At 35.1% G+C, this 11,470-nt stretch overlaps 1 protein-coding gene across 7 annotated transcripts in view; it reads left to right on the top strand.

The window, feature by feature from the left end:
* The window catches only part of Kif20b (kinesin family member 20B), a 53,780-nt gene that overhangs the window by 26,661 nt on the left and 15,649 nt on the right, over nucleotides 1-11,470 (top strand). For 6 of the 7 annotated variants that reach the window (XM_023716229.1, XM_023716232.1, XM_023716231.1 and 3 more), the window contains 5 exons: nucleotides 1,485-1,604; nucleotides 2,469-2,529; nucleotides 6,725-6,850; nucleotides 8,175-8,302; nucleotides 9,429-9,584. In XM_023716229.1, the coding sequence (XP_023571997.1) occupies nucleotides 1,485-1,604; nucleotides 2,469-2,529; nucleotides 6,725-6,850; nucleotides 8,175-8,302; nucleotides 9,429-9,584 (591 nt within the window). The remainder of the gene's footprint in view (nucleotides 1-1,484; nucleotides 1,605-2,468; nucleotides 2,530-6,724; nucleotides 6,851-8,174; nucleotides 8,303-9,428; nucleotides 9,585-11,470) is intronic. The other variant, XM_023716233.1, reaches the window with a different exon arrangement.

The raw sequence follows: 11,470 nt of genomic DNA, 5'->3' as shown, positions 1-11,470 counted from the left end.
GATGCTTTTGCTAAGCTTGTTCTAAGTAGGTGCTTTAGACCACTGAGCCATCTCTCCAGCCCTTTTAAATTTTTTTTTTTATTTATTATTTTTCTTTTCTTTTTTGAATATATTTAGTTCAGGGTCTCACTGTGCAGCTTGAGCTTGTAATGATCCTCCTGTTTTTCAACCTCTCCAACACTGGGATTACAGGTGTGTGCCACCATGCGTGGACCTGATGGCCGGGCTGGCACAGCCTGTGGTGTTGAGGATCGAAACCCGGTGCTTAGTCTGCTGAGCTGTCTCTCTGGCCCTTCATAATCTCTTAAAAGTAATCTCTTAAAAGTATGAGAGCAGTTATTTCATAAAAGAAAATTTAGCCATCATAAGCAAACTGGAGAAGGCCAACATAAGAAAAATATGTGCTCTAATTGAGATTAAATTTATTTATCTATTTTGGGTTTTGTTGTTACTAGGTTTTAAACCCAGAGCCTTCACACTGAGCTGCTCCTCCTAGCCCTCTCTATTATTTTGACACTGTCTAAAAATAAAACCCCAGGCTGGGATCAAGCTTGAAATCCTCCAACCTTAGTCTCCTTCAGTGCCATGATTACAGGCATGTGCCATCATGCTTGTATTTGTTGTTGTTGTTCGTTATCTCTTTAAGTACTACTAGATTCAGATCCTTAAAATAAATAAATAAATAAATAAAATAAAGGTTGACTTTTCTTTGCAGGTAGTTAAGATAATCTATAATATGACCTTTTAACAAGTGATTTTGTTTTGAGACAAGATCAGGCTAGGCTTGGACTGTGTAGCCCTGGGTGGTGTTTATCATGTAGCAGTTCTCAACTTTCAGTCTTCTGAGTGCTGTGTTACAGGTGTGTGCCACCACACCTGCCTTAAATTTAATGACTCCAAATTTGAAATGTTCAAAGTTATATTTAGGTATATATTAGGTATATATGTACAAAAATATATTTGGGTATGTGTTATATTTAGGTATATATTTAGGTATATATGAACAAAGATCTATTTAGATATGTACATATCCTTTCCACTTCTCCCAGCCATCAGATATCCTTCATAGGCATCAAATACTACTTTCTCTGTACTTCTCTCTCCTTTTTCCATCATTTATTGTTCTTCTGTAAAAAGGAAGCTATCTTGTCAACTGTTTATTCAGTAATACATATGATTTAAATTGTATCTGTAATTTTTCTAGTGATGTTCTAAAGGACATCTTTGAACAAGTGGCTATAAATTTTTCTATTACTTTATTTATTTAGTTTTGTTTGTTTGTTTTGAGACAGGGTCTTATATCCTGGCTTTGAACTCACTGTGTAATTCAACCTGCTCTTGAACACATATGATCCTTCTGTCTCAGCCTCTCAAATGCTGGGATTATAGGCATGAGCAACCACACTTGGCTATAGCTAAGAGATTTAAACAAGGAGGAGTAGACAAAAACATTTTAATTTGCTTTATAAATACTGAATTTGTAGGTATCTGTAATGCGTGATGAGGAAAAATTACTGAGGATTAAAATAAATGAGCTAGAGAAAAAGAAAAACCAGTGTTCTCAGGAAATAGATATGAAACAGCGAACCATTCAGCAGCTCAAGGTAAGTTTTATTTTAAAAGGTGCCTTAAGTACATTCTGGTGACATATTTTGTTGCTTAATAAGATACTAGTTTTTTTTTTTTAATTTTATTTATTTGTGTGTGTGTGTGTGTGTGTGTGTGTGTGTGTGTGTATGTGTGTGTGTGTGTGTGGCCAGCTCAGCCCACCAGTCTACTTACATAGACTCAGATTTCCAGGTTCTGCAATGATTTATTATAAGATTTATGAAGTTAGGAGACAGGGATAAGTTTAAATGAGATTGAGTGTAAAGTTTACATTACCTGGTAGGTTGAAATTAGAAGTATAGGATTTCCAGTCTCATAATTTAGTCTTACCTGTTAAGACTATGGTTACTTTTTCCAAACCTAAAAGTACTTTCTAGATAGAAGGAGTGGAAGATTTTTTACTTCATTCTGAGTTTACTGATAAGGAACTTTCTAATGGTTTTCTTTGCTTTTCCTATATGAAGTGTATGAAGTAGGCATCATATATATATCAGGGATCAAACTTAGGACCTTGTGCTTGCTAGGCAGGCGCTTATGTCACTGAGCTATCTCCCCAGTCCCATAGATGTCTTTTCGCTCTTGTTTTTGCATTTTTGATATGTGAGAAATCTTAACTAAAATTTAGTGAGAAAGTAAAATGACAGGGTCATAACTTAGATTAAAAGTACACACAGTTTTTGCTTTGTTTTCTTCCTGTCATTTCACCCTGACTTTTTCCCCATGTAAAAGAAACTTGGAAGCTTGAGACTGGTAGTCAGCCTTGTATGAGACTGTCTTCAAATTTACTGTGTTTTCAAGAGCCATTATTAAATATTGTTTAACCTACATGTATATTTAATTCATACTCTTTTGTTTTGTAGGAGCAGTTAAATAATCAGAAAGCGGAAGAAGCCATACAGCAATATGAGAGAGTATGTAAAGGTCAGGAACAACTTTAAATGTTTAGTACTAAAATTATTGCAAAATAGGTAGCTGTGATACAAATGATTATTTCCCTTTAAAAATCCTTTATGTTTATTTTTTAATTTAAATTTTTATTATTAGTACATGCTTGTAGTACATAATATTTACATTTGTCTTGGGTAGTTACTACATGTACATAACATCTGAATTCTTACCCTTTGAAAATTCTAAACTGAAGAGAGAGCAACATAACATTAATTTTATCCAAAGAGAAAAATCGTGAATTCTGATAAATAGCTTAGCAATATCTAGTTTATTCTAAGTGGACTGGGAACTTTGCTGAGTGGTAGAACATGTCCCACCATTTACAAGATCTTGGATTTGAGCCTTGACACGACAAAGTAAATAAGTAAAATTTAATTTTGGGAAATAAAACAATAAGCAACAGTCAAAGTAATGATTTCTTGGTAGTGGCCCAGGTTTTGAAAAAAGTCAATCAAAGTTATATAGATCACAATGAGGAATAGACTTTTAAAAAGACAAACTGTAAAAAATATACTTCGGATAAAATATCTTTAAAGGTTTACCCACTGTATTTTTTAAATTTTCGTATGTGTATGTAGTACATAATTATTACATTCATTATAGGGAATTAAACTTAACACATCTTAGTTCTCCCCCATCTGTCTACCTCCCTTTTTGTTTTGCCAGCATTAAAATAAATTTCATTTTATAAGTTATTTACTTATAAGTCACTGTAAATTTAGTTATTATATATACAGATTAACAAGCAGATTAGTAGGCCAAAAACACCTAAGACATACTAAATCAAGATACATTTTTAGATGCATTGTCCATACTGGATAACAGCACATTTTCTGTAACTCAGATCTTAGCTGTTGAATTATGCTTTCTTTAATCAAATTATTGAAGTTTTATTTGAAATATTATAAAATTACTTTTATAGATACATACCTATTTTGGTTCTTAAATCATGCAAATTCCTCTCCACACCCTTCCCCATCCTTAGTTGTGTGAGTGACTCTACAGATAGGATGTAAACCCAGATCTGTATCACTCTTTAAGTCCCACTAATCCGTGCTCTATTTACTTGACCAACAAAAAAAGAGGTGAGACAACTAAATTATTACTCTTTTAGGTAACTTGTACATTGTTGTGGTAAATGTGCATTAATAACTCAGGTGTTAAAATATATCTCTATGTCATCCTGTTTTCTTTTGCCTTTCCTCACCCTTGCCTTTTTTTAAATTTTATTTATTTATTTATTTGTTTTGTGTGTGTGTGGCCAGCTCAGCCCACCAGGGGGCGGGGCCGGCTGGCATGTGGTGCTGGGGATTGAACCGCAGTCTCTGTGCTTTGCTAAGCTTGTTCTAAATAGGTGCTTTAGACCACTGAGCCATCTCACCAGCCCACCCTTGCCTTTTAATGTCTCCTAGTTGTGTAATATTTTTAAGATTCTCCTTTACTTTGGCTTCTTTGTTATGGCTGGCAAATGTGAGTAGATTTTGACCATTGTGAAACAGTCCCTTGGGCCAAGATCCCATATAATTTTTATCATATCTTAAGTTTCCTCTGTGATAAATATCGAGGACTATAGCATTCGCTCTGTGACTAATCTGACTACTCATCTTTACCATGGTCCTGAAACTTGTTCCCCACTCAGTTCAAACCTAAGTACTTAAAACCTGTTAGCCTTTGGTAGTCTCTGCTTTGCTTTTTCATGTTGTTTTTTGTTTTGTTTTGTTTTGTTTTTAAATTTTTTATTTATGTGTGTGTGTGTGTGTGTGTGGCCAGCTCAGCTCACCAGGGAGCGGGGCTGGCTGGCATGTGGTGCTGGGGGATTGAACCGCAGTCCCCATGCCTTGCTAAGCTTGTTCTAAGTAGGTGCTCTAGACCACTGAGCCATCTCACCAGCCCCTTTCATGTTGTTTTGATGTTATTGACCTTTATTCTCCCTTGACTTTCAAGTAGTATTTGTAGCTGTCTTTTACAGGTGTTCATGCATAAAGCGCGTGTAGCTCCTCCAGTGAAGCGACCTTTTCCTAGCTGCTGTGTCTTGTGCTAGTTCTCTTCTTGTTGACCATCATCTGCTCTGGCAAATTTTCCAATTATACATTGTGTTCTTTTTCTTCTTAATATACTTTTGTAAGAGTTTACTTGCTCTCATGATTTCAGTTGTGTATCAGACATTATTCTATAACCAAAGAAAAAAAAAGAGCCTCTTCAGCTCTTAAAGTTTTCTCTGGCTACTAAACTGCTTTTAAATATCAACTATATTTCATTTTGTTCTGTATTTAAATATTTTTTAAAGTTAAGATACATGGAACCATAAAACTTACTCTTTATAAGATATATAAAAAGCTTAGTGGGTTTTAGTATATTTGCAAGGTTGCATAAGTATTGCCACTATCTAATTCAAGGTGAGAACAGTTTTACTACTTGAAGAAGAAACCCTGGACCTGTTCTATGTACTCCTTTGATTCCTTCCCTCTGGCAGCTGATAATCTACTCCTTGTTGCTATGGATTTGTCTGTTGTAGACATTTTATGTTAAGTGGATTCATATGCCATGTGGCCTTTGGTGTCTGACTTTTTGTGTAATAGTAATTCCAGTGTTCATCCATATGTGTTGTTGAATAATACTCCATTTTGCAGACCATATTTTATTTATGTACCAGTCGATAGACATTGGGATTATTCTCACTTTTATGCTTTTATGAACTTTTGTGTGTATTGTTCTTGAGTAAATGCATTTTCTGTTTTCTTGGGGTTAGTATTATACCTGAGAAGGTAACTGGTTTTTGTTTTTTTTGTTTGTTTGTTTTTGGCGGAAGCTGGGGTTGAACTCAGCCCCTTACACTTGCCAGGCAAGCGCTTATTCTACTGAGCTATCTCCCTAACCCCAGGTAACTGTTTTCTACAGTAAATGTACCACTTTTTACATTTTTATGCTCGCAATAGGTGAAAGCTCCATTTTCTCTACATCATTCAATCAATGTTTCAGTTTTAAAAAATATTACTCACAAGGCTGCTGTTACAAAGTACCATACTCTGGGTGACTTTAGAAATGTATTTTCTCACAGTTGCAGCAGCTAAAGTATAGATATGGACAGTACTGTATTCCCTTCGAACCCTTTAGAGAAGAGTCTTGCCTTTTCTAGCTTCTGGTCATTGATGGCAGCTCTTAGTACTTTGGGCTTATGGCAGCATAATTCCTGTGTGTGCCTTTGTCTGTACATGGGGCATCCCTCTTTGTCTTTTCTGTTTTAGTTATAGCCAAAATTTCCAGTTTCTATAATCATAGCAATAATAATGGAATGTAGAGCCTACCACATTGCAGTGTGGACTCATTCCTTTTTTTTTTTTTTTTTTTTCCTTTCTACTGTTAAACTCATTCTTAATTTGGTCACATTTTTAAAAAACATTTTTTAAAAATCTTTTATGTATTTCTTTGGTACAGAGTCTTACTACACAGCTTGAACTCGTAGTGATCTTCCTGTCTCAGCCTCCCCCGTACTGGGATTGCAGGTGTGCACAACCACACCCAGTTTTGGTGACCAGCATGGCCCACCTGGGGTTCTGCGACAGCACAACAAGTGGTACCAGGGATCAAACTCGAGTCCTTGCACTTGCCAGGCAGGCACTTAGACCGCCAAGCTTTCTTTCCGGCCCTGGTTATATGTTTTAAAAAGTGTTTCTAAATAGGATCACATGCATAATGGATAGGCATTAATTTGAGGGGACATTGTTTAATGTAGCATCCTGGTGGATATAAAGTGATATGTCATTATTGTTTTAATTTACATTTCCCTAATGGCTATAATGCTATTAAGCATTTATTCATATACTGTTAACTATTTTCTTTACAGTAATGTAAGTTCTTATTCTTTGCCTATCTTTAAAATTAGATTATTTGTGCTTTTATTAGAGAGTTGTGTTTTTTATGTATTTTGAATGTTAGACCCTTGACAGATTTGGGTTTATTAGTAGCAGTAGATCTGTATGTCAAATATATATTAGTGCCTCTTATATGCCAGGTAGTATTCTAGGCATTTGAAGATTCAAGTGAACATGAAAAGTTTCTAACTACATGGAATTTGTATTCTAATTAATACAAATGTTTTAATTTTTAAAGATTTTAAGAAAAGTGTTATTTACATATTAATTTTTAAATGTTTCTCTCAAATATTTAGATTTAAATGTTAAAGAGAAAATAATTAAAGACATGCGAATGACACTTGAGGAACAAGAACAAACTCAAATTGAACAAGATCAAGTGCTTGAGGCTAAATTAGAGGAAGCACAATGGTTGGCCACAGGTAAAGTGTTTGCTTATATATTTTGATTTTTTTCTTTTTTTTTCTTGTGTACCTAGGACAGGGTCTTTACGGTCTCAGTACATAGGCTGGACTCATGATTCTCCTGTTTTCAGCCTCCTGAGTGCTGGGATTACAGGCGGGTGCCACCACGCCCAGTCTCAGTCTTTGTCTCAGTGTGCCCCAGAGGTGGGGCTGGCTTTTTGCTTATATCTTGTAGCCAGGCATGTTACACACCCATGTTACACACTTAGGAAACCAAGGCAGGAGGCCTGGTATAAATTTGATGACAGTCTAGGCTATCAAGTTGTCCAAGACTGGTATGGACTATGTAGCAAAACCCTGTTTCAGGATCCCTTCCCCCCAAAAAAGATTGCTTTTAGTATCCTAAAGCATGGTTTTTCATTTCTCTCCCTCATCTTTTTTTTTAAGATTTCCCTTCTAAAGTGAAATAATTCACAATGCTAGCCAGGTGTGGTGGCACACACCTATTATAATCCTGGCTGTTGGGAAGGCTGGGGCAGGAGGATCATCAGGAGTATGGGGCCACCCTGGGCTACATAGTACATTTAAGACTAAGACCACCATGCACACATAGTAGGCCCAGTCTAAAAAAAAAGAAATCATAGTGAGTATTTGGTGTATTCTTTGAATGTCCTGTCACGGTCATTTTCTATTGTACTAAAAATCTTTTATTTAAGTAAAATTAATGTGCAGTGAAGAAAGGAAAACAACATTTCATGATAATCTGCAAATGTTAACATTCAAGTAACTCCCTGTGTTTTCAAACATTAAAAGTAAGCTTTTATCTGAGCTTCACATCTGCAAATTTTTGGCATTATCTTGTGTTTATTGCAATAAATACTGTGAGTCTGCTACCTTCTAAATGCTGGCAGCTTTTCCATAGTATGGTGAATGTACTCAACCTTATACTTTTATAGCCACTTTCATTAGCATGGAGCAACTTTGCTTTTTCTTTTCTTTTTTGAGAAGTCAGTATCCCATATAATTAAGATTAAAATGGAGGTATTTTGTCTCAGCAACTAAATTAACGAAGGCAATCCTTATAGACATAGACATACTCAGAAATAAAATTTTAAAAAGACTAAAATGAATTCCTGAAAAGCCCCTCTAGTTCTTCTTCATTAAGAATTTGGTAAAAACTCGTGAAAGTATAGCTTTTGAAATAGCTCAGTTCCATTTTGGTGTATTCTTTATATCCTGGGATTACCTGATTCTCCCCCCCTCCCATATTTCATGTCAGCTATATCTCTTGGTACAATTTTTGAATGTGATTTTTAAAATAATTTTATTTTTTTCAAATCAGAGTTGGAAAAATGGAAGGAAAAATGCAAAGATCTGGAAAATAAAAATAATTGTAAGTCAAATAAAGAAATTGAGGGTGACACAGACATACTTCATGAAAAGCTCGATAAGCTTCAAAATGAATTGCAGGTATGATTTATCTGTCTTTCTATCACATCTCCAATGAGGAAATTCATATCAGTGTACTTTTTCAGTGCACAATGGCATTAAATGGGGAAAATTTTCAGAACACAAATTATTAAATACCAGTGATAATGGAGTGATTGGTGCCTTAGTTTTATATGTAATGTATTTAATTTTTAAGTTACCAATTCTAATATCTTTCTACTAACTTTTCTTCTCCTTAAATTTTTAATTCAGCAAGTATTGTTATGGAGAAGGTGACCATTAAGAGAACTAGTCTGATTATTGTTTAAGATTTAATTATTAAATTAGAATAAAGTAATATATTGTTTTGTATTTATATATTTTGTCTTACTTAGCTTTAATATAGTACATGTACAAAATGACATGAAATGTTTCGTGGAATTATCAGTTGTGCCATTCATTATAAAAAATAATACATCCACCATGTCCACACTATAGATATAAGTGGTGTTAGCATACTTGGCTTTCTTCTGAGATGACATAGTCACATATTGTAGTTGTAAACTGTAAGGCTAGAACGAGCTGCCATCAGATACAGTGGTTTTAGAATGATAGTGTTGTTTTTGTTTTAAATGGTATTTTAGTTGGAATTTGAAATTATAAGACAAAGTGCTGGTGGGCCCAAAAGATCTATAGAAACCAGTTTGAAAATCACTGATAATCATTGTCCAGATGTTTTTAAGTTTTCTTTAGTAAATGAAAAGTACACAAGTTATTCTTTATTTAGCATCTTGTACTCAGTAATTTATTTTTTGAATCCATACAATTAGAAATGACCACGCCTCCCCCCATGTGGCATTTATTTAGAAAGAATTAAGTAGCAATGACTCTTCTAAAAATTTAGATTTTTTATTTCTTCTTAACCTCACTTATTTAATAAAAGAGAGTCCGTAAGTGGACTTATAATAAAATATAGTGTATAAAGGAAAGCAAAACCAGCTTATATTTCTTTTTGTAATCTGAAATAAACTTTCATCTTGTCAAGATTATTTTTAAAAACATCTTGTCATAGTTTTTAAAAAGGTAAAGGGTGATGGATTATAAAATAACATTAAAAACAAGTTTGCTGACCATGTAAGCATACAATAATAATTTGTATCATTTATAGGAATGTGAACAGAAATATGAAACTGATAGAAAGAAATGGGTAGAAGAAAAAATGATGCTTATCACTCAAGCAAAAGAAGCTGAAAATCTACGAAACAAAGAGATGAAAAAATATGCTGAAGATAGGGAGCGTTGTTTAAAGCAACAAAACGAAGTGGTTGGTAACAATTATTTTGTTGATATGTTTCAGTTGTTTTACTTTGGTTTGTTAACATTCTTGAGATTTTTGTCAGTCTCTCCATAGTTACTTTTTAAAAGAATTTTTTTTATTTTTTTATTTATGTTTTTTTTCAAGCCATGGCCATTTAATTCAGATCACAAAACTTGAGATGCACACCTAATATATAACCTTCTTATATTATTTGACTGCAAATAAAGTTTCTTTTCAGGGCATCAGTGCCACTAAGTTGGAATTATCTAAACTTCTAATGCCATTCTTAAAGTATTATAAATAGACTATATTGAGAATAAACTTAAATATTGCTTTTTTTTAGGACTAATGAAAAATGATGAGGTAGGATTGCTTCAGCAGATTTCCTAGCCCTACACCCCTAAATTAAGTTTGCACTGACTTTAAATACTGGTAGCTTTTTAGGAATGAGAGATCTATATTGCTGAGTATCCACTCTTTAATGCAAAGACTTATGTTTATGTTTTCAAATGGTTCAATCTCACTAACATGTAAGCCCTTAGCAGACCCCTAATAAAAGACAAATTTGTACAACTGGGCCATTTTAATGGTTTTACAATGTAATAAATAGTTTTCTTGATGAATGTAGTTGTGAGAGCTGTTCAGCAGTATTCAAGTTATGGTTTTCCTGATTGGTCTGTAGTCTTCAATAAATGTAAGAAGTTACTGTATGGCACATCTATCAAACTTGTAAGACTGCACTGATGCATCCATCTTTTTCAGGATTGTTGCTTACTTGGGCATATTTACCCCAAATAACCTTGCCTCCTTGTGTCACAGGGCCCAGCTTGCTCACGTTCACCTCAGTCACTGTTCCTTTGGTAATAACACCCAAAATTGTATACAGTGGTGATGAAGGAATCTTTTTTCATACCATGTATTGGCAGGCAAAAGGTGACTTTCATTCCAGGATGTGTTACATGGGCCTTCTTAAAACGTAAGCCCATTGGCCTAATGGATCTTTCATATTTAGTGATTTTCTTGTAAAGCCATCTCCAACAAAGCAGACTTTAGTAACCATCCTGTTCCATGCCTTCTTTTTTCTCTTTCCAGTTTGAATAACTTTTAATACTTCCGTTTCTCCTTGGGCACAAACTTTGGGCTGAGGAACTTCCCATTTTCCTGCCTTTTCGTTTCTGTTTAATCATGTTGGAAAGTACTTTTGCACGAGACTGTCCCTCTGTCCAGCAGGTAGGCAGGTACTGCTCCTTGTGGAGTCCTTTCATTGTTCTTTTGTTTGGTGTTTCTCTTTTCATGCATCTTGGTAGTCTTCTTCATTTGTATTTTCTCCACAGGGCACTGTTTGTGGTAGAGCTTAGCCTTCAAGCCAATCATTTTTTTGCCTTCTTTGAACATTCATGAACCTCTGGACCTTCCTTCCTTCTCTTTTTCTCATGGTGATCCAAGCAGTACGCATAGCATGTAAGATGTAATTCAATATATTCATTCTGTGGCTTGATGGCAGCTGCAAAGCCACTGTGGGTGGCCTCAAGTGTGCAAAGAGAATCCTAACTTGGGGGTATCCCAGATGCACAAGCTGCCTCTGTGCAGCCAGAAACAGGAAACAAGAATTTTTTTTTTTTAAAGTGGCAGTGTGATAGTTTACCTGTCTCAGTTCATCTCAGTTTCCCCCGCCCAGCTGGCTCAGCCTGCCCTTGGGTCTGGGCTGGCACAGCATGTAGTGCAGGGGATCAAACCTGGGTCACTGCGCTTGCCTAAGCAGGCGCTTTAGACTGCTGAGCTATGTCACCAGCCCATCTCAGTTCATTTTAAGATTCTCTTAAAATGTTGTAAGTTTTCTCAGTCTCCTTAGCAAGTTGGGGAGATACCTGATTGCCTCTCAGTATCAGATA

The sequence above is a fragment of the Octodon degus genome, unplaced genomic scaffold (genome assembly GCF_000260255.1).
Source record: "Octodon degus isolate 3935 unplaced genomic scaffold, OctDeg1.0 scaffold00046, whole genome shotgun sequence".
NCBI lineage: Eukaryota > Metazoa > Chordata > Mammalia > Rodentia > Octodontidae > Octodon > Octodon degus.
This window is presented reverse-complemented; position numbering and strand designations above follow the sequence as displayed.